Raw genomic sequence first — 23,557 nt, 5'->3', positions numbered from 1 at the left:
CCGCATTGCAGGAGGCGAACCTTTGTTGCACCAAATGTGAGGGGGGGTGGGGGGGGGGTTCGGAAAAGCCAGGGGATCCCACTTTCCGGCCGGGAAAAGCTGGGGAGACGGCCAACACGGAGCCGCATTAATGGCCGCCAGTAAAACAAGGCGACATTACCTAAGCCTTGTCACCACGTCGCCTGCCACTTTTTGGAGTCATTTGCACCCCCAGGGAAACCGCTCAAATTCCACATTTCTTCAAATGCGAGGCTCGGGAAAAATGCCATTTGTTGCAAAATATATGATTCTGATCAATATTTAAGAATCTTATCACAAAGCTTCCTGATTAACAATTTATAATTGTGGTTACAAAAAACGCTTTGTATTTTATATGGCTTGTAGTTCGCATCAGAAAAACACGAAATGCATATTAATAACCATTTGTTCATTTATTTGTCTTTTTTTTAGCTTCCATTTCAATCTTAGTCTAAACATAAAAAATAAACAAAAACGGGTCACTTCAATTCCATTTAATAATTCATCTTCTCACTTTTCATACTTACAATTAGGCGAAAAAAAATGTGTATTATGACTATATATTGTGGTATTTTCTTTCTTTTGCTTATATAGTGTTTGCTTCAAATGTACATCAGTTTTACATTATGTGTATGAAAATGGGGGAAAAGAAACATAATTCAAAGTCGTTTTGGTGGCTGGGCAGGGGAGAGGAACAAAACCAAGGGGAAATTTAATAAATAGGAAAAAAAATCGTAAAAACAGTAAATATATGTTTAATTGAAATGCCAGGCTAATCAGAACCAGAACCACTGATTCGTTTAAGTTTCCTTCTTCTCGGCGGGTGTTTGCGTCGCAGTCGCAATGGAAGTAGTCGTGGTCGCAGTTGGCGAAAGTTTCGATCCACTCGAGATGTCCAAATCACTGGCGCTATTCTGCAATTAGGTACGAGCAACATATGTAGGAGTTATTCAAAGGTTCACCTCGGCGACAAGGGATTAAGAGGCCAGCGCCGCCTTCTCGCAGCCAGCTGCACAATTTGCATTTTAATATATTTTATTACTTTGCTGTTTTGTTGCCCTTGCGCACAAATTACTTATGACAAATTACTTGAAGTAAAATACATTTGTTTACGGGCAACAAATTCATGAATCAATCAAACGTGCACAAATAAATGATATGAACCATATATGTAAATCTAAACTAACCCAACCAAATATTGAAGCCTTGTAAGAACACAAAATTTTAATTTTCCAACTCAACATATGTGTAAAAGATTCAAGTTTCTATGTACAGTCTTTAGCCGATTTGCTACTTCATCCCGTGCAATAGTGGATTGCGAAAAAAGAGCAATACTTTGTAAGCGACTTTTTCGGTAATCCGTTTTCTTAAAAGGGCACAGTCGCCGCCACTGGGATTGCTCACCTTCATCTCCTTGCGCAGCTTCATCGACTTGCCCATGCTCTGGAGGCGGTATCGCTCCTTGGCCCGTTCGCGTATCTTCTCGGGCACCACCCACAAAGTGGTGGCCATGTTGCCCACGAACAGCAGCAGGAACAGACCGGACATTACGGACACGTGCCACGGCGCATCCGGCGGGCTGTAGGCCAACTTGTAGAGCGTCCAGGCGTTGTACGCCTGGTAACCGTAGCCGATGAACAGGAAGGGCAGCAGGAAGCTCAGGCCGCGCCACATCCACGAGTGGAAGCCCTCGATGGTGATGTCCATGTTGTGTCGCTCGCCGAGGGCCTTAAGCCGATAGAGCAGGCCCTTCTGGTAGCCAAACTGCAAGTACTGGACTATGCCTGAAATTGAGGAGGAAGGGTAGGGGATCCCGCGATTACATTCGATGAACTCAATGCGAAATTAATGCATACAAAAGTAAAGTAATATGCTTGGAGTGGTAGAGACGTATGCCACGAGCGAAATTGCACAACTCACTGATGTAGACGTTGAAGTACATGAACTGCATCCGGAAGATCTGCCAGTGCTCGCCCTGTGGCCAAACCAATAGAACTCCGGCGGCCACCGTGGAGATGAAGTGGTGAGCCCGCCACCAGCCCTTGATCCTCGAGCCGTTCACCTTCAGGATGGACTCGCGGATGGTCAGGGTGCAGTAGTACCAGACCAGCAGGAATATGAAGGCCAGCTCCAGAGCCCTGGGAAGCACAAGTAGTGGGGGAGAAAGTCATGGGAGTGCCGGAGAGCCACTCACCTGTAGTTGAATATCAAATTGAAGAAGGCCATTATCAGTCCAATTACGTTGAGTATTAATTTAAACTTTTCATAGTCATCTTTATAGCGAACTTTGTCGTTTCTGTTGAGAATCGAGACATTTACATCGCCCAGGATTATCTGCAAAGGAATGTGGAGAGCGGAGTTTGCAAGTGAGTTTCAGTGGGTCAACTTCAAGTCAAGTTGAGTTGATTCAACTCGAGTGGAGTGAAGTCCAACTGAAATACCAGGAACCCAAGACCAAGACCAAGACCAGAATCCAGTGTCCAAGTCTGAAGTCCTGGCGTCCATAACAGGACGCGAAAATTGTCGCGCAGGAAGAAACTTTTTCCCCACTTATTTTCCGTTTCCACTTGGAGGCAAAGTTCTCAGTTTTATGGCGTGGGCGCACTTTTATACCAGGGACTTTGGACCTTGGACCTCCACCTTAGGAGTGGGGACTCACCTGCAAATAGCGGCCAGATTTCGCTGGCAAGGATTGCTCGATTTCGTGCAGTTGCGCTTTGCGCTTCAAGGTCATCTTGTGCAGGTCATCGACCTTCTCCTTGTCCTCCGCCGGAACGGGGCCCTTGAACCTGACAAAATATCGATGATCAGCATATCGATGTCAACATTTAAATAGATTATCCAACAGGCAGGCTACAAATCTTGTACGAGTACAAGTACATATAAGTAACATTTACGGAAAGAGAGGTGGGCCAACACTGTGCGTCATAGAATATAGATTAGATTACTTTCTCATAAGTTGAGTGTAGTGTAGTGTCGTAGATAAAGACAGTACCTTGTAAATAAATGTAAAACAGCCGTATCAATAAGCCCTACAATTTATTTTATTTGTTTTTAAAAGTTGTAATTTATAGCAACTTTTCGTTGTGTAATTTACAAAAGAACATATATATCTATACACGACTTGAATGGACTACTGTCCACAAAAAGGCGAAAAAATTGCGATTAGATTATGTGTATAAGGTACTTAAACTATCGTATCAGTGGCGAAATTTGTTTTTATTTCTTTTTGTTTTGTTATATTCCCATAAATTAACATAAAATCTATTTCGGACTTTGTTCGAATTTACGTTTATTGTTTTATTGATTGACACACGCTTCACTTTAAGCCATATTTTTGTAATTTATTCGCTTATAGTTATTGGTTTATTGCCAGAACATGGGAACTGTGGGGCAGAAAGAACAATTTCCAGCGTCAAAGTTCAATTTAGATGCGCATAATTGATGGCCAAAGTGGGCGGCGTGGTTTATTCGGTCAATTAACAGTTACCATAAACGTATGTTCCGTTCCGCCCTCAGTGCACATCTATATGGCTCGTCAAAGGTAGATTTATAGTTGTTTTATTTCTAAACACCTCTAATACCCCGTTGAAGCCGATGGACAGATAACGTGTCCAGAGCCATGGCGATACGGCGAAATGGAGGTGACCATACAAAGTGGTCCGATTATATTAGTTTCCGCTCCATTTGCTTATGGGAACGCAACCCTCTACTTGCCACCAATATCGTCTGGGATGATTACTTGCCAATCTGTTCCAGATTATTTCTTACAAGATAATGGGGAATTTCCATAGAAAGCCCGAAAATGATAGAACCTCTAACGATTTAACGATTTCATGGGAATTTCTATAGTTCTAATTGTAAAAATTTGTCTAATTGCTACTACTACTAATTAGCCCAAAAAACACGTTCAAATGTCTCGAATCATAGACAAAAGGGTGGGTGAGTCTGAAAAGTATTCGAAGAATCCTCTCACGAAATCATGCGACCACAAAAGCAAAAAACACTTTAAAGTGCAAACAAATTAAAAGCTTCTTTATGTACACACCTCCAACTCTACAATTACAATTAACTGAGATATATCTAGCCAACAAAATGGTTACAAAACGAGCTTACCCAACTCTATTTGATCATTAGTGAATAAACAATATTTGAGTGTTCGTTGGAGCTCGACAGCGATGATGCTAAATGCATTTGAATTGTTTCCTATTGTTTTTAATGTTTGCACTCGAACACTTTCTACGGCAAGCAAAGAACAGGAGGGAATTCCGTAACTCCGACACCCAATTTGCATGCCTCAATTAAAATTCATTTGGCTTGGAAAAAATACGGCGGGAAGCCAGCGAATCAGCGACAAAAACATCGCGAGTGTAACAGGTTTTCTGTGCTCACACTGGGAGAAATGAAACAAAGTCCGCACAGATGTATGATCTAGATATAAGATATCATCTAGAACATCCAAACATCGATTTGTTTAATAGGGGGTTTAAATAAAACTTAAGACTTAAGAATTGAAATAGATTTAGTGCTGTCTGTTATAAATTACAAAATACTAATACGGCGATTTTTGTACCAGTGTAGCACCTGTCAGGTCAAGATGGTAATCAGTTGATTTTAGCTATCACTCCGCGAATTGCATAATTTATGTGACCCACTGAATGCGTTCACGGGATCGCGGGGTTCAGCAAACGGTTGCAACGTGACGCCAAACACGCGACACACGCGAAAAACTAAAGTATAAATAGGGAAATAAAAGCTCGCGATTAGCCAACAATCAAAAACAGAAATCAAACAAATGAAAGGCTCTCAATAAAAGTGTTAAGAATCTGGTGTTTCATCATCGCGCAGCCAGCTATTTGTATACCCCACATTTGCGAGCGTTCAAAAGCGCGCCAATGCAAGCGATTTCTCCTCCACTCGATGCGAAACCGCGCTCAAAACAAATATCAAGTATAAAAGCAAAAAGCGAAAAGCCTTGGCCGCACAGTGGGTCAAAGTTGAGGCAGTGTTTTGCATGCGAGGTAAAGCAATTTGCCACCCTGCGGCAGAGAATAGTAATTATTACGAAATTAAATTGCTCCGATTAATATCTACCACAACAGTGTTTTCTCTTTCCTTTCCCCCGAATTTCATTGTATTTCAACAAAAACGGACAGCATATAAATGAATTTCAAAAATCTATCTTTCTATCTGGCGCACGTCGTCCCACTGTATCTGCACAACTGTGTGTGTGATTGTGTTTGCTGGGATTGGGATTGCGTGTTGCGCAGGTGAGTGTGTCTGTGTCTGTGCGATTACGTCGGAGGGTCAAGGGCAGCTGGTCAGCTGGGCAGTTTTCGGTTTAATTTGCAGTCCGGCAGAATGCTCCACTCCCCCTTTTTATGTACATATATACCCATTTTTTTGTCGAGCGTATCGGGCAACAGTTATTTTTATGAGGCAACCATAAAACGGAACCCGAATAGTCGTAGTCTTGGGTGGACGTTGAGCAAAGTCTAGGGGCTCTGGGGCTCTTTAGCTCGGGGACTCTGGTTTATCAGAAGTTTTATCACGGCCAAGAAAAAACAGTTGTAAAAACACTGTTTCCGAGCGATCCAACCAACTGTTGCCAGTTCAGTTCCTCAGTTGCTCGATAAGAACTGATTACCGCCTGACTAATTGCCGCAAGACCTGTGTTCCCTGCTGCTCTACCCACTTATCAAACGCAAGTGCTCGCTCGAGTGCTGAAATGCGTGTGTTCGCCTGATTAGACGGCTCTAATTGATTGAAGTCAAATTCCAATCGTGCAAACACACACTGCTCAAAATCCCCGCGAAAGCGTCTACAAGAGGGTGGGAAAATGCCCCGATTTTCAAGGTGCCAAAGCGATTGGAATGGAAAAGTCATTGTGCAAAGATCGCACAGCTTTCGAGGAACAGATATAATGGCTTATGATTACCGCAGTTATATTACTGTAGTGTATAATAAATAACTGAAGTTGGTAAGCAAACTCAGTTCATTATATTGGCTTCTATTGTACGAAATAAATAGTCTCTATTCCACAAAGCACTAAATATGATTAAAAATAAGTCTATTACTAACTACATCTGCTTTTTATGCTACAGTGGGAGCCCCCTCCTCGGAGGTTCTTCCAAATAATCGAGGGTTGATGACCTCCAATACTCACTGTCGCAGAGACGCCGTTATCTGGTTCATGCGGTACCGCTGATGCTTGATCTCATTGAAGCACATTTGTTGGTGGCTGTGCAGCTGCTCCAGCAGCTCGATGTACCGCCTGTTGCAGCTCTGTGATCGGCGGGAATAAAAGAAAGGGTTGGAAAGGAATAAGCAAGACCATTCAGAACACGGAAAAGGTGGCGGCTTTGGCATCCGAATTTTGCATACCCTTGCCGAGCATTGCAGTTCCAAATAAAGTATTTGTCTGATTTCAAAGTTCAATGGTAGATGGTATTAAACCATATACCAATTTTGAGTTCAATAATAGACTTTTAAAACAGGCGATCTAGGCATTCGATACTGTTACTGATATCATATATGGTGGTTTAAATTAACCATTCTTTAAAGATAATGCAGCTGTAAACTTATTTCGATAATAGACCTGTTTATCAGCAACCTATCAGCATAATATGTACAGCTGTTTTTAAACTTTTTTTTTAAATCTTGTGATAACAAAAAACGTAATAAATGATGCAACCTATGATGGAGTTCAACATTTCCTGCTGTTAATAGTTAGCAAATTTATTGGAAAAAGTTTAGTTCTTGAGGGACTTCATTTAGTTCTTTTGGCAAGGGTATTTATAAGAAAAAGCAGCTGTTTTTTGTCCAAGGTGAAAGCGACACAGACACACGTGTGGGTGTTTGTGCGCGTGCCTCTTTCTTGTTTTCGAATTTTTTTATTGATATCTATATAATCTTTGGGAATTACTACTCGAGTCTACAGAAGTACGAATATATATATACATATATAAATATAAACTTACCTCCAGTTCGGCATACTCCTTATTTAGTTCCTCCCACTCGTTTTTCAGCGAATCGATATTCATGTTTGTGGTTTTTTGCGGCTTTTCTTGCCGTTTTTCCTATATTAGGCTGCTATTATTTCTGTGTTTGTTTTTGTTTCTCTATTTGTTGTTGTTATTTGTTGTATGCAACAGCTGGCAACGAAGAAGAAGAAGATGATGATGTTGCGTTTGAGGTTAGGAAATAAACCGGTGAAAAATCAATTAAATATTTTTCTGCGATTTACCAACAAACAAACACGCACGCACTCACACACTTGCACACACCAAAGCACACCCACACATTCACGTTGCCACGTTGGAAAAGCAAAGAAGCAAAAAAAAAAAACAACCGCAATTTGCCTTTGCAATTGGAAAATTAACAAACAAAACGCAGAAAACAACAAAACATATGCCGCGTTCTCTTGCTTTTCGCGTTTATACTTTTTTAAAAATAAATACGTACTCGCGATGAGCACGAAAACAACCGGACCGCTACCGTCGACTAATATTTTGTTATTAACTATTTCCGCTGCACTTTTGTTTTAAATACTTCAGCCAAACACACAAAATACAACACATAAAGCGCAAAACAACAAAAAACACACTGCCCACACGCACACAAAGAGAGCGAGAGAGCGAGCCAAAGAGCGATAGATAAGCAGAAGCTGAGAGGGAGAGCAAGCGTGGCCGCGAACTGGTTCCCTAGAAGTTCAAGCATATTCAACATGAAATTAAATAATATTATTATTATCATTATTATTAATATTAATAGTATATATAAGCCACACTAACACGACCACTTATTTTCAGACGCATGCACACAACGAACAAACACTGGACACTGGTCCCCCACAGGTAAAATTGTAACGCTCATCATTCTGAACAGGGCAAAGGAATATACCTTAAAAAGCCATTAAATGAAATACAGCTGATAGGGAATTACTTATCGCTTTCAATACACATATACGGGGGCCAAGAAATTATACTTACAAATTTAATAACTTATTTATCTGGCGACGAATTGAACCAGTTGGAACTGTTTGAGCAAACCGAATCGTACGGAACCAATGAACGTCGCTCCAAGGTCGTCGAACAAAAGATGAACGCGTTGGGGCGGGGAAGAGCGGATGGGCGAAGGCGAAAGAGCACGTACGAAACGTGGTGTGGTGGAGGTGAGTTGGCACAACCGAGCGCGCGCGATTTGAAAACTTCGTATACAAAATATATAGTGTGATATATATTGGCTTGGTTTATGTAGTGATGGAAAAGATTTTGATGTTAGGTATGTCGGAGTAAGGCCTTTGGTTGGAAGATAAATCCAAAGTCTACTTGTGGGATATACATACACATAGATGTATATGTATGTACGACATTACAAAATAGGTGATAAACTTTCAAAAGCAGAGTCGAGTGCTTGTATTATATAGGTCATATCTTGTTTTTATTGACACAAACATAATTACATTGGCGTTTGAGGGGGGCAATAAACAGTAAACACGATGGTAATAATGGTAAAAAAAAAACAAGCAGTTATTTGGGAGCTACATATACATATGTATGTCGGCTACTCCTTGCGCCTGGCGCGAAGTCTTAGAGCCAGATATGCGAGTACCCGGAAGCTCACGATGAGAATGGCCAGACCCACGTAGTCCAGCGGCAGATCGGCGGCGGAGAAGTTGAGCGTCTCCAGGATGACCTTGCCCGAACTGGGGCACGTGGTGTTCGACGAGGTGCAGCTAATTTCGCCCGGCTCCACGTCCGCCCATTGGTTTATCAGCAGACCCTCGTTGGCGTACCGGAACCATGAGAGGTACGACAGCCATTTGAGGTACACTGGCACCGAGCCCGAGTTCAAAAAGAAGCCGCCAAACAGCAGGAAGGGTATGATAACCGGCGGACCCACAGACAGCGCCATCGAGGTCGAGGAGCTGGCGCAGGATATCAGGTATCCGAAGGACGTGGACACATTGGCCACCAGAGTGACCAGCGCCAGGCAGTTGAAGAAGTGCAGCACTCCGGCCCGCAGGCCGATCATCGGATAGGCAATCGCCGTGAAGACCAGCGGCACTGTGAGAAAGAGCGGCAGTTCGGCAATCGTTTTGCCCAGAAAGTAGGTGTCACATCGATAAAGTCGACTCCGGGCCTCCCTCATAAAAACTGGCAGCTCTGAGGTGAACACCTAAATAGAATAGTTCAGAAGACGGTTAGCCAAAGTTAGGTTTCAAATTTATTTAATTACAAATGTATGGAAAAAGACTTACATTAATCGTGGCGAAGACATTTTGGAAGGTCATGTTGGTCAGGAAGAGGAAGATGGCTCCGTTGATATTCATTACACCCACTTGCGTAAGTTGTTGGCCCAAAAAGATGAGGCCAATCAAGATCGCAACCATCTGGAAGTTAAATGATTACTTGCATCTCATTAATTCATATTCAACATTTTCGCGATGTTATCGAAATTTATTTATCTTCTGCAAAACTATTACATCTCATTGAAAAAACTAAAGAAGGGGGTAGGTCTAGTCAATTCTATCTAAAATCTAGCGGAGTATAGGCATATTCTTCTATTCCGGAATGTCATTTTTTTCACTGGAACCACTCACCGTTGTCTGAATCAGTCGCACTTTTACGAGGAGTGGTTCCTTGAGCACCGACAGCCAGGATCGCCACAGGACCGCCCGGAATTGCATGAACCAGGTGGCCTTGTATGTGTACCCATTCTCCGGCTGCTCCAGTGGCTTGTCCAGATTCTTGGTGGCCAACAACTGCTCCATATCCCGAGCTACTTTGCTAATGGCAAAATTGTCGCAGATCTTGGCGATTCGATCCCGGGACTCGATCTCCCGTCCGGGCACAACGGCCAACACCTGTACGTAAAAGTCCGCCGGATTGTAGTTGGTGGGACACTGGGCTCCCACGCTGCAAAAGTGTTGAGATGTATTGCAAAATACTCTTATGTAAGAAACACACTGCACTCACTACGAGAAGAAGTCGACGGCTTCGCTGGGAGTGCCCAGGAAAGCTACCCGGCCCTCGGCCATCAGCAGGATCTTGTCGAAGAGCTCAAACAGCTCGGAGGACGGCTGGTGGATGGTCAGGATGACGGTCTTGCCCTTCTGCGACAGCTTCTTCAGCACCTGGACGACGCTGTGGGCGGTGAAGGAGTCCAGTCCCGAGGTGGGCTCATCGCAGATGAGTAGCGGCGGATCGGTTAGAGCCTCGGAGGCGAATGCCAGTCGCTTCCTTTCCCCGCCGGAGAGACCTTTCACCCTGCCGGGCACTCCGATGATCGTGTGCTGACATTTGCTGAGCGACAGCTCCTGGATCACCTGGTCCACACGGGCTACGCGCTGCCTATAGGTCAGGTGTCGTGGCATTCGCACCATGGCCTGGAAAATCAGGTGTTCCCTGGCCGTCAGGGAGCCGATGAACAGGTCATCCTGCTGGACATAGGCGCACCTGGCCTGCATCTCCTTGGCGTCCACAGGTTGGCCATTCAGCAGTCGCATCCCGGATGGCGATACTTGGATGCCCTGCGGCGATCGAAAGGCAAGGGCATTCAGCAGGGTCGTCTTTCCGGCCCCGGAACTGCCCATCACGGCCAAAAGTTCACCCGGATAGGCCACGCCGCAAACTGGGGTTCAATTAGTATACGACCCTTTATGATTTCACACTGACTATTTGATTGTGAATAGAAACTCACCGTTCTTAAGTAGATGTTTCCTGGGCGCCGGAATGTGTCGCTCGTTGCAGAAGAGCCCGCGTGTCCGGTTGACCAGCTGCCGCCATCCGGATCCCGGCTGATTGACCGCTCCGAAGATGTCCATGTTGTGCCAGGCATAGGTGAGGTTCTCGGCCAGCTGGCCACTCGCCGACCCGGAGTCCTCCGGCGGAGTGGGCGGCCGGAGAGTGCCGTAGTTTTTGGCTTGCCCGAAACCCTGGTTAATGCAGCTCTGCGAAGCCGCTCCGCTGTCACCCTGCAAGTAAAGGGGCTTTGAGTGGCGCAACTCACTATGCTCTCCCCAAATAAACCTTAGTACTGTGCATACTTTTTTTTGAGTGCATCTAGAAAAGGCTGAAGCTGAAAACTTTTCAATTTCACGGCGTTCGTCCATAAAAACGAAGGCGTCTGTGCATAAATCTAGACCAGCCTGGCTAATCCCTGTCCACGCCGCCACGCCACCCCTGTTTCCGGACACAAATCCCCCCTCGGATTTATAAAGGAGCCCATCTGTTTAATAAAAAAGGCCCAAGACCCGAGTTTTCCCAGTTTCCCAAAAAGGAGATGGCGCGGCCTATTTAAAATGTGCAAATTAGGGCTGGCACTTGGTGGATGGCCTTGAAAATGGGCGATGGACGGTGGACGATGCCGGGGTCACAGGTCGTTGGGCAATAGGCGATGGGCGGTGAGAGGGGCAAGGTTCCACGTTGCCATGTTGCCACTTCATAAGACAATTGCGAGTGTAAATCGCCGGCATTCGCTTTGGCTTTCGTTTGGGGACTTTGAGCTCCGCCAGTTTGGTTTTTATTAAATATAAAACTTTAAGGATACTTGGCTATATAAATGGTGGTGGGTAAACTCAATTATTGTAGATGAGTGCAATGAGTATTTGGGAACGTGGCTCTTCAATGAACATCTGCTCTCGAAAACTAACATTTAAAGCAATATAACGTACATCCTCCAATAGTGTTCAAACTACTCCTTCTACTTGTATTGAATTTAACCTTATAATACCCAAAAATACAAATTCTGCTTAGACTAAATGTGGCCAACATTATTTATTTACGGGTAAAGTGATTTCCAAACCCACTGAGCTGTCAGTTTTCGCCCAGGTGGGGCTTCCCTTTCGAAAAGCCGGTAACCGAAGACGTTTGCGGTATGGTCAAATCAAACCACCCTCCCCGCCCCAACTTTCCGCCCATCCCCACGCCACTTCCGCTCGCGCATATTTTCATTTTCATAAACAATTTTCCGTTTTCCATTTGTGGGGTTTCTTGCCATCGCAGCGGCCTGCGGCAAAGCATAAATAACAGGGATCCACTAATTGGCGTCCAGGCAAAAATAAAATGGAAAAACAAGACAAAATGATGGCCACAATATGGAAAGCATTTTATCCACCGCTGCTCCCATAATAATTTGTATAAATAATCATAAAAAATTAAGCAAAAAATGCAAGCAAATGAGAAAAGCAAAATCCGTAGAAGGAGGTCCAAATAAAAAGCTGACATTCAATAAGAGTAAGAAAAAATTTCTCAAAAAAAAAAATAATAATGTCCACCTTGCACTCTGCGCCTGGCGGTCCTTGCTACAGTGAAACCTGCTTTGAACTTTACGTTTTGTTATTACTGAAAACTAAATTTCTTTCCTGAATTCTCATATTCATAGGTACATATTGTCTAAGTGAAAAATATGAATAATATATAATATTTCACAATTATAAATCGAACTCTTTATGTTCGTGTTTTTACTTTACTATTTTAACATCTACGCCAAATAAGACTGAAAACGGTTGCATTTCCTGTGTGATTTCTGAAAACTTTCTTAACGAGTCTTCACTGTCCATCTTCTGCTGCGATGCTTTGACAGCTTATTCTTCTAGGCACTCAGTGTCCAGTTTTTGGCCTGACTGTTACCAAAAAAAAGAAAAAAACATTGGTGACGTTGCGAGAGGTAGACGCGAAAAAATGTAATATCCGTTTTCAGGCACTCCTCGAGCAGAGCGAGATGGCAATATGGTGGGAAAAGCGAGCGAGAGAAAGAGAGAGACCTGGCAAAATTGTTTTCACAACAAATGAGGCCGAAAAATGTTATTAAAAAGTTTTCTTTTCTTTCTGTTTTCGCCGTCCCTTTCCCACAGGGTTTTCTTATCTCCCTGTGTCTGGTTTACGCTCCCACCTTTTCCCTGTTTTCGCGTTCTGTTGAAATAAGTAGCGAAAGATGCTACATTTCATATTTATTTAATTTTTTGGCTTACTTTTTACTTTGCGTGCTATTTTTGAATTACTTACGAAATAAGAAGAAAACTCTAGGAGGGGAGTGGGCGATAGAGGATTTCCCTCTCAACAGATGGCGCTGCGCAGGGAAGAGAAGGAGTATCGCTTGTTTTTTTTTTTCTTTTTTTGATGAACTTGACAAATTGAAATGACTGAATAAAGAAGCGACTCAATTTGTTGTCCCTCCCGTTTTGTCGATTCGGCGAGTGGCTAATGAGTGCACTCAAAAGTCATTCACTTTGATGAGAACGAACCACTGAAGGAGGCGCAATTATTCAGCGGAAAAGCTCACGAGCACTCGATAATATTAGGGAAATAACAGAGCGTAACAGGCCAGTGTATATATGTACATACATTTAAAGCTGGTTTTAAATATTCCATACATATTTTATCTTTTCAATATTTTGTTACCTTGCATTTCGTCTTTCCCAAAAGAATTAAAGTTCTTATCTCTTGTACAACTTTTTGAGACTTCTCAAAATTGTTTTAAAGAGCCCAGGGGTAAATATGTACATACATCCTACTCACTTATTTATTTTGTTATACAAGCCGAGGTGCTAAGAATTTGAAGCTAGATACGTACGAAGATACCAAGATATTAGATGCTGAGCCCGAAGCATTCCGTCTAGCCAAATAATGACCCAGATAAGACTAGATTGTACATTTTTCAACGTGTAAGACGGGCAAACAACAAGGTATTAAGATCATGTAGGAGATGCAAGTACACGACCAGAAATGGATACGGATACGGTATCTAGTATCTGGTACCCCCAGAGTTATAGACACCCAACAAAGTTGTTGGCCAACTTAAGCCCTCCACCGGTTATGCGTTCCAAATTACGATCTGCAATTTCCAGCTCTTTGGAGCCGCTAATCGACTCGAATAAAAATATATTAATAAGAGAAGGAAAGAATGGGGGCTTATCCCAAGATAATACAGTTGTGCCCAAAACAATTATAGTTTGTATTTAAAAATACTCCCTACTAGCTTAAAAATCTGGTTGCTTGTTTTATTTATAAAAAATAGTAGGCAGCTACTCTTGTCTTAACCAAAAACAATGCTTTTACACGTTTTCATCATGATATGATCTTAATAATTATCATGTATAGCATGCACAGCTACCAGAATAATCTGTTTTATGCCATTATTTGTTTGTGCAATTGCGGTTTGGATTTTTGTGGGTCGCAGTTCTCACGCTGCAGACCATTTGATGTTGTAATCGCAGTTCCTATTGATCTACTGATCTTGTAGATGTATGCACAAATGCTACTCACATTGTTCAGATGCTCGGCGGATGGGTGTTTGCTGCCACCGCGAATTAACAGCTCCTGATCCTCTTGGCCCATTGCCGGGATTTTCCAGACTTTCCCCTGTTTTCCCACCCAAAAACAATCACTCAAAAAACAAAAAGTAAGAAGCGAGAAGCGTTTTGGCACCGCAATTCGTGTTTAATTGATGGAGTAAACCGCTTGGAGCTTCGTCACGAAACCGCTGACAAAATGCAACTGAAGGCGGACATTGACGCTAGGTAACGCTACAACGGTGACGAAAGGGACAGCAGACGCGGCTGCAAAAGAGATGGCAATATGTCTGCGGCTAGAGAAGGAGGCAAACAGCGCTGACTTTGAGTGGAATGACATTTTGAGTGAGAGGTAATCGAAAGAACCTGGTACTCCAAATACCCTTGGGTCTTTTAAATCGAACTAAATATAAACCTGATCAGATGAAACTGGCGCTGTCTTAGTGCATAAAAATCGGTTCTTTTTTAAATAAGCCATAATATTTTGCACTGACATCCCTTAAGAAGGGTTCAAAGTATTATTAAAATTATATTTACTCACATAACAGCGTTTAGCTAATGTGTTCTCTTCAAAGTAATCGAAAATTTGACCACCTTTCCACAAATATTATAATACCACACCTGGCGAGAATTCATAAGCTGAGTGCCTCTATTTGAATACTGATTAGGGAGAGTGGCAAGCGTCTTCTTATCGTGAATAAGAGAGGTCTTGTTAATCCGCCTGTTGTCGTCCCGTTTCGGGGGTTTGCACTGTACTTTGCATGCATGATTTATCAAACGGCGACTGTTGATGATGCGCACTCCGGCCCCGTTTTCCCGTACGCCTATCCGCGCCCGCGCCAGTGCCCTCACCCGTACTCCGGACACTCCGGTCGTTGTCGTCATCGTTAGCACCTCATCTCAGGCCCCGGAATCATGGACTCCCGCCATCAGCTGTCCGGGCATTATCAATCTTCATCATCGGGCCAGTTTGCCCAGGATATGGATCCGGACAGGGACGGGTTTTTCGGGGGGCTGGCTATCAATACCATTTTCACGGACGATGGGGTAACAGGTTAGCAGTTGCAGTTGCCGCAGTTACCGAATTTCCAGGAATTAATTTGCTAACGACGATTAAATGGACTCCAAATGAATATGGTTTTGATTGACAGTTCAGAGATAAGAACGCAGTCTTAAATATTGATTCAGAATATTGTAATGAAACCCTTGGTTTGTGTCAGTTTGATTCGCTTTGTGAGTTGGATATGCTTGTGATATTGTAGAAGTAGCACTCATCACTCGTATCATTATTTCTTGTGCCAGTTTTCATACTGACTGCAGCTATGTTTTGCTGTGCCACAGCTACAAATCATTATTGTTGACATATTTTTGTATGCTACAAGTTCCTCCATTACTTCGATACAAATAATTTTCCTATTTTCTTTGTCTGAATCAAAGTAAGTTGTATGCTTGATTCGTAAGAGACTTCCTTTGTGGGGCGATCCAGAGTCAGACAACAAAGAAACGGCAGTGTCCCACTCATTTTCGCCAACTAACTGAGTTTTTCGCTCAGTGACACTTCTGGGGCTTCCTCGATGTTGCCCGAGTGGAGCTCGAAGCGGGTTTAGACCGTCTTGAGCTTCGTGTTCGTGTGTGTTTGCCATCACTTACTCACTCAAATGCTGTAAACTTTTTGCACTTAACAATTTATTGTCACTCGTCTGTCGCAGCAGCGAAAGAGCTGAAACATGGTTGTACAAAAAAGTGCTTAAAACCGATTATGTAATGCTCTAAGCGAATTCTGTAATTAATTAATTTGCCCTTTTATGCGCTCGAAATCAATAATAAAGTTAATTCCCCACATAAGTTCGTTTTTGTAGAGGAGTGGCTTTAACTAGATATTCTTATTAGCCCTGCAAATGATAATTGTTAACAACTATTTAATCACGTTTGCTAAAACTCATTATTGTTTTTTTTTTCGCACCTATAAACTTTTTTAAATGGTTTACTATTCCACAATGCAATGCCATGCACCCTATAAAAAAGCGAAAAAGGAAGTAACTTGAACTGAAGCGTAGAAAGTTTTTTCAAACACTCTTTAATACTCTCTCCCGCAGTCTCATACATATAGGCAAAGGTAAATCCCTCGCCATTGTCACAGGAAGTGGGTGAAGGGGGCGGGAGTCTGGGTTGACTTAACCCCCAGATTTTCTTGCCTCTGTACGTTTAACCCATGCAAATTATTGACGCGGACAGCGGGCTCAATAAATCTGTGTGTGTGTGTGTGTGTCTGTGTGTGTAAGTGGAGAAACTTTTGCTAGCTGTACGCTAATCAGACAGCTTTCTAGTTCATTGCTTTGGTCCCCCTTTCCAAGGGCCACGCCCCCACGCTACAACGCCCCCATCCTCCTACACTTTCATCTAAGGCACTCAGTTGGCTGTAATTGCAAAGTAAATCAGCGCTGCCATTTGCCATGCCCAAAAAGTACGATCCATGGAAAAAGTGGCAAATGTGCGGAAGGGGGGTGGGGTGACTGGATTTTCGATGTGGCCAAAGGAGTTTTCCGGGGGCCAAGGATAATGTAAGAGGGCTGCTGCTGGCAAAGTTTGGGCAACTTTTAAAGAGAGAGGAATGTGTTATGGGTTCGGGTCACATAGTTAGTTAGTCCCACAACTTCAAACCAAATGACGTCGAAGCCATGGAGTTAAACGTTTGTCAGCCATCGAGGTGGAGATTTATGGGAAAGTGCCAAGAAAGATGTGAGTTAAAAGTTTACAAGATATTCCTAGGTTTCACCCGATTTAAATTAGCCGAGATCTGTGAGAAGTTGGACACAATTTGCATTTGCTAAGAAATAAGTGTTTCCTTCAGCCATATGTGCATTCATCAAATATATAATTTATTAAATGTATATTCAAAAGCGTGTGCTTCTGTTCAAATAAACCCTTTTCCCCCCGGTGTTCAATTTATTGGTAAATAAAATGCGATGGTCTTTGGTCCTTTGACCATTTTTTGTCCAACCTCACTTTATTTTGCTCTTACTTCGCTTTTATGTGTCATCAATTCGAGTTTCTTTTGGCAATTTGTTTATGCAAAGAACCGACTTCTCCGCCAGAACCAATTTCGACTTCATGACAATCACTTCAATCTTCGCCTAGTTGGTCGCCCTGCAATAAATGCGAAAGACAGTCGGGTAAATATTTAGATACATGCATATATTCCCTGCTGTATGCTCTATCTGTGGGTGTTTTGAATACAATGCATATTTCGATACCCATGAGATAGACAACTTAAATCGAGCGCACAAAGAATCCTTCAATGCGAAACGTATGATCTTTTTTTTACTACCAAACTTTCGGGACAATATGCTTGTGGGAAACTTTAGGGTATCTAAAACGGTTGTTCTTGTTCTCGAATTGAGTGCCGTTTTCTATTAGAGAACATCAAGCAAATGCTCACCAGTGCGATAAGGCAGTGTCAGTATGCGGATGTCAAAAGGGGGGCGGGGCGGTAGGTGGAAAGAGGCGTGGCCGGGAGTTATAGACGAGGCCTATGGCAAACGGAAGTCGCCGTTCGCTTACAGCACGCGCGCGTCTCATAAAAACGTATCAAAACATCCGCTGGGAGTCATAAAAATTTTGCACTCTGACTTCGCTTTCCGTCGCCGCTTTTCCGCTATTCCCCGACTTTCCCGCATTCCCCGTACCTCTGCCCACATTTTCCGCTTACCGATTTTCCCAGCGATGCAGTTGCTTTCTTCGTCTCCATGTGGGACTACCCGGCGTATGTGTAATCTAATAAAATTTGCTGTTTATGTGGCAACAGGCTCTGCTGTTTCTCTCTCTAGCTAACTAGCTTCCTCCAAGTGGCTTTTCCCCAAGTTTTCCTTGTTTCCTTTTTGTGTTTTATTCTCATCTGTGCAACAGTTGCGCTGCTTTATGGCACAATGGCTGAGGAGTCGAGTCAGGAATGCCAGTTAACTGGCTGTTATTTGTTGCAGTGTATGTGTGCGACCAAACGGATGGGAAAGTTGCAGTGGGGCAAAAGTTTTACTCTGAGAAAATTCCCACATTGTTCTTAGGCTGTTGCTAATATTTTTAGAGCTATACACTCACGTTATAGGATTAATATTGCTAATACTTTTGCAACTTCTTCACTAAACTCGATCAAAACAATTCTGTAAAGTTGAAAAATATAAACTCTGTAACTTGCGCGGTTTTTCAGTTTAAGCTACCAATTAGATAAATTTTATTTAAGCATTTTTACTTTAAATTCGTAGTTTTGCGTGTAGCACTTTACATTTTTGCTTGTTCGTAAAATACGTAAATATACATTAAACCATCTCGAAACGAATTTAACCGATTTCGTGGTGAAATTTCTGTGCTTTAGTGGTTCAATATTTATTTGAAAAAGAAACGAGATAGCAAATCTGTTTTTAAGCGGCTTGTGCCTTAAATGCAATTATCGCATAACAAGCACACACAGCGCAAAAAAATAAAAAATCGGGAATCGGTTATGGGAGCAAACACATAAATACATAAATATGCATATTTGTCCATGGTTTGGGCTTATCGCGAAATTATTTCCAGGCCATGTTTATAGGCGGATATTTAATGGATGGCCAAATCCCGCGAAATGATGATAAATCTGCCTCTAGAATATTCTTTTCTGCCAATGATCCTCCTCGAATTTTTTGAAAATGAGAGGATAAAGGCGATTTACATTTTTGTTGCACATTTGGAAAACTTGTGAAAGTATGCCAATTTCGAAAATTATCACTGGGAAAAATTAGCACTGGGAAAACCAAACACTCACACCAATTCAGGCATTATTTCTCAGCCATATCATACATTAATCATGACAATTCGGAAGACAACGACAACAATAACAAGCAGCAGCCAGTGACATTTGCCGCCTTTTGCAATTTAATTAGATTAAAAATGCATATAATTTATCAAAATGTGAAGGAAAGCAGGCAGGAAAAGGTCGGAGGTCGCAAGTCGCAGTCGGGGGTATGTGGCACATGTCAGGAGACATGGGCTTTGTCTTTCTGTCTGTGACGCAAACATATAGTAAAATAATTAAATTGCATTAAAAGAATGAAGGGACACAGGGACACAAGGCGAACAACATAAATACTCAGCGGAGTGAGTAAATATGCATGTGAATGGAGTTTTTAACGACAATGAAAATGCGTAGCTAATTAGCAAACTGACAGCACAAAGGGGCGAAAAATATTTATAGATACGTTTGTCAGTATGTCAGTATGTGGGGTGGGGGGGAAAATGGAAAAGCTCAAGGGAAAGTGGGGATAACGCATACGCACCGTTAGACAGGCCAATGAATTATGCAAAAATATATAGAGCCAAGGGAGCGAGATCCTTTTGTTATTTAATTTTCATCCTCATTTCCCTTTCTTTTTGCGGGCTTTCTTTTTCGCTCTCTCTTTTTTTTTTTTGGTGCCACAACATTTGACATTATGTCCGGGCTTAAATAAAAAATATTACAAAGGCGGTAAAGCCACGTACTAATATGCCATCTAATTTGTTATTCATGTGATTTAAGCGCGTCAAAGAAGATTAATGGCTAAAAAGCGCCTGGCACCAAACTGAAAAGTGGCAAAAAGCCAAAGCAAAGCTCATAATAACAAAAGCCAAGACCGTCTGGGGGGCAAAAGCAGGGGGTAGTGCGATTGCGGTGTCTAAGGGATAATTTAATAATGCCCCAGATTGGTTAACCCACCCACCCGGTGCCACGCCCACTGGGGGCGCTTTTAATGCGAAATGAAATTCAATTAGAGCACTTTGCGATTAACCCAAGGAGAGTTTTAAACATAGACAGCGGCGGCTGAGTGTCGGTATTTTGAAGGTATCACAATTACAAATTCACGCTGCCTAGAAGTATGCAGTGGAAGACGAATTGCCTTCTCGTTCGTTAGCTGAGAATTGACTGCATGTACATACATATACCTTTGAAATTGTGGGAAAAATTAGCTAATGCCCGCCGAAAGCTTATTCAATTAGCATAATACACCGGTTAAGTTTGCGTTCGTATTCTCGTATTTTCGTATTCCTTAGCGCACCTTTAAACCGCACTCTTCTATGCCGAATTCTTAATTGAGTCGGATGGAAATCTGTAAAATACTTGGAGAACAATGAGAGAGCAAAATATTAGATGAAACCCGGAATTAGTTGAGAGAAGGAAGTGCAAGTTTCATTGTTGGTGGTTGTTGGTGAAAGTTTTCGTGCCGCAGCTATTAGCTTTTGTCTGTTTACAAATGGCCCTCGCAGTGGGTCTTTGATGCGGTCACTCGGGTTTTCCAGCTCCTAAGGTTGGAGAAAAACTTTGCGAGTTCTGTTCACCGCAAATTAAAGTGCACAAAATTCTAAAGTTCTCACTGAAATATTTGCGAGACAGCGACGCAGAGTCCCCCACAAAAAATAGCTTTGTTTCAATGGGGAAGGGAAAGGGCAAAGGGCAAGGGGCGCAGGGAAACTGGCCGAGGGATTTTCTTCTGTGGTTTTCCCTGCCATCCCCCCTTCAAAAGCAACAGTTCGAAAAATTGCAGCCGCCTGCAATGGAAACCCGAACCCCACCCCCCATCCTTCGAACGGAACGCCGCCAAGGCAAGTCTTGAGAAAATGTGCGGTTCCTGAGGTTCCCACTTGAGAAATCTAATTAAACAAATAGCAAAAGCTAAGCTTGGCTGTAAAATCCACACTGCAGCACGCAGCACACTAAAGGATATTAATAATAAGTTTCGGTTGACTGTACACGCAAAACTCGGCAACCAAACGGCAAGGAAGCCAAAATAATTCCAATCTATGAAACTTTCGGCATGCGGTCAATAACTTTTGCCAATGGAATTGTACGGTTTTTGGTATTATCATAATATTGAGTTTATATGGAACACCGCAACAGATGGCGAAGTGGTTTTGTAAGGGTCCTTAAAAGCTGTACAGTATTGGAAATTTACGCTGGATTCATTGAGTGCCAAGTGACTCGGTGACTCAAATGAAATGAAATGATCCCGTTGGTAAAAGTATAAAAGAAACTTAACGTATGCAATAAAACGAATTTAATGTTTATGTCTTTACCTATAATTTTTGCAGTCGTATTAATAGGTATTTGATATTCTTTTTTAACCACTCGATATATTTAATATTTGTGTTGCTTAAATTGCTTAAAAGCTTATTGTCTCCCCTCACTTATCACTTCAATTCAACAAGATCGCTAGCTTGTAAAAAACAAGCGAGATATATGTATGTGTGATACAACTGGTCTAGGTTACATCAGTGTGCGTGCGACACATGTCGCCGCGGGTGTGGGGAAAATTCTTGTGTGATGGTGGGGGGTGGGTGTGGGGTTTTGGAAAAGCCGAAACTGGGAGCGCGGGGCTGGTGACAAAGGACAACTGTTGCTGCCGTACCTTTGCCACTTTTCTGCTTTTCCCGGTTGCCCGCCTTCCCCGCTTTTCCCGCTGCCCTCCCGCGTCGGCCGGAAATGGCGTCAATGTCAACGTCGACGCCAAAATGCTCCTGTCATATAGATGTCCCCGTGTGGGCGTGCGTGTGTGGGTGTGCCGTCATGTGCGTGTGCGGTTGACAGCAGCACGTTTATGTCTATGGAATGTCCTTGGCACCAAGTTCGGCTCCACCAGATCCACCAGCTCCACCAGCTCCCCCCTGCTCCTTCACGTGCGCGTTCACAGTCATTTATCATAAAAATATTTTTGCACTCTCATTTTTATAAACTGTATTGTTTCACACCAACCACCCAAAAACTCAGTGGCACTGAGCGAGTCGACATTTTTATGAAGCTAATTTGATGTTGTCATTCTTCATTTCTCATTTTTGTAGCGCCGTTTTCATTTTTACAGGCACATGTGTGTGTTGCTCTTTCTGCGAGTAATAAGTCAAGTCGCAGGCAACCGGCAACTGGAACCGAAGCACTGTGAGAAAAATCGACAATGTCAGAACCTTCAAATTTCACTTTCACAAATCCTTTAGATACGATATTAGACGCAGATAGAAAATATATATTTTTCCAGCATCGCATGCAGTAAACCTGATATTTGCATTCATTTTTAAAGAGTTAAAATACTGCAGCAAATACCATTTAGGAAAAGGTTAGACATGGTTTCTCTTACATCACTGGGCATATTTTTTGCAATGCATTAAGAACATATGGAAAACGCTGAAATGTGCCCATAAAGCGCCACCTAACGGCCGTGCACTGAAAGTTAACAAGGAACGAAACTCAACTTTTAACTGTTTTCCACTCTCAATATAGTTGGGAAATGGGAAAGAGGGGAAATACAAAATTATAATCAAAGCACGTGGAATGAAGTGGAGATAAAGCTGCAGATTGTAAGTGTCGTACACGGTTTTGTAATGCACAAGGTTCCCATAAAAAAGAGTAAAGTAGTACAGTACGTTAAAAAGTGAGTGAGAGAGAGACAGAGAACAGGTAGAAGGTAAACACCGCATAGTGAAAATTAACAAGAAACCCGGTAGAGGTATCCTGATTGCTTTTAATTAATCGATTAAGTGCTTGGGAAATGGCTCACAATTTCCGAGATCTGCCGAGCAATGTAGGATGCTATATCAAAAGGACAAAGGCGGTTTGGTAAGCCGTCGCTTTTCCGGCCACACCCCCCATTTGCGCCGACGACTTTTCCTTTATGAGGGCATGTCAAAAGGAGCAGCAGCCGATGTGGAATGAGATTAAGGACAACGACGGTGGGGAATGCGAGTATAAAAAGGACTTCCTCTTAGACGACGCTTTTAGCTAAATTGCGACAAAAATGGCAGGATGATTCGGGCGGGGAGAGTGGGGTCGGGACGAGGACTAAAATAATAAAAGAACAATGTCGAAAAGAAGTTGGGCACATAAATAAGCTCTCAGTGTCCCGCGTGTGTGTGTGTGTATGTGCGATTAGGATAAATGTCCTGTGGCTGTGTGACTGTGTGGGTAGTGAGCTAGTGGGGGCAGTGGTTTGTGTGGGGCACCGGAAGCGGATATGCGCTGCAATTGTCATCCAAAGCTGGGCCAAAATGCGTGCCTTGGTGGGCGCCATCATAATCATTATCCGTCCTCAGCTGTCCTTCAAGATCCCGCTTGTCCACCCACCTGGCACCTGCCACCACCTGCCTTTTCCCACCCACCCAGCTCGATTTATTTGCGCATTTGTTTGCCTTTGTCGGCACTCATTCATATCACAAACTCATACCCCGCGGAGAAAAAGCGAAGGGAAAACTCCC

The 23,557-nt window shown here is 42.8% G+C and overlaps 2 protein-coding genes across 3 annotated transcripts; both read right to left on the bottom strand.

Moving 5' to 3' along the window:
• Positions 1-497: 497 nt before the first annotated feature.
• LOC122624021 (transmembrane protein 120 homolog) lies at positions 498-8,301 on the bottom strand. 2 transcript variants are annotated; one of them, XM_043803442.1, is made up of 8 exons: positions 8,010-8,301; positions 6,999-7,172; positions 6,185-6,303; positions 2,678-2,807; positions 2,213-2,352; positions 1,939-2,156; positions 1,423-1,802; positions 498-932 (listed from the first exon to the last, which is right to left on the bottom strand). In XM_043803442.1, the coding sequence occupies exons 2-8, from the start codon at positions 7,059-7,061 to the stop codon at positions 819-821; spliced, it is 1,164 nt and encodes a 387-aa protein (XP_043659377.1). In that variant the 5' UTR covers positions 7,062-7,172; positions 8,010-8,301; the 3' UTR covers positions 498-818. The 2 variants fall into 2 exon arrangements, with proteins under 2 accessions (XP_043659377.1, XP_043659376.1); XM_043803441.1 differs by lacking the exon at positions 8,010-8,301 and adding an exon at positions 7,483-7,625.
• A 132-nt stretch (positions 8,302-8,433) lies between these two features.
• LOC122623335 (protein white) lies at positions 8,434-14,502 on the bottom strand. The gene is made up of 6 exons (XM_043802425.1): positions 14,289-14,502; positions 10,723-10,996; positions 9,999-10,653; positions 9,623-9,938; positions 9,281-9,412; positions 8,434-9,198 (listed from the first exon to the last, which is right to left on the bottom strand). Exons 1-6 carry the CDS (start codon positions 14,358-14,360, stop codon positions 8,584-8,586), a joined length of 2,064 nt encoding a protein of 687 aa, XP_043658360.1. The 5' UTR covers positions 14,361-14,502; the 3' UTR covers positions 8,434-8,583.
• Positions 14,503-23,557: the final 9,055 nt, after the last annotated feature.

This window comes from Drosophila teissieri, chromosome X (assembly GCF_016746235.2).
Source record: "Drosophila teissieri strain GT53w chromosome X, Prin_Dtei_1.1, whole genome shotgun sequence".
Lineage (NCBI taxonomy): Eukaryota > Metazoa > Arthropoda > Insecta > Diptera > Drosophilidae > Drosophila > Drosophila teissieri.
Note: the sequence above shows the minus strand (reverse complement) of the source record. Positions and strands in the feature narration are given on the sequence as shown.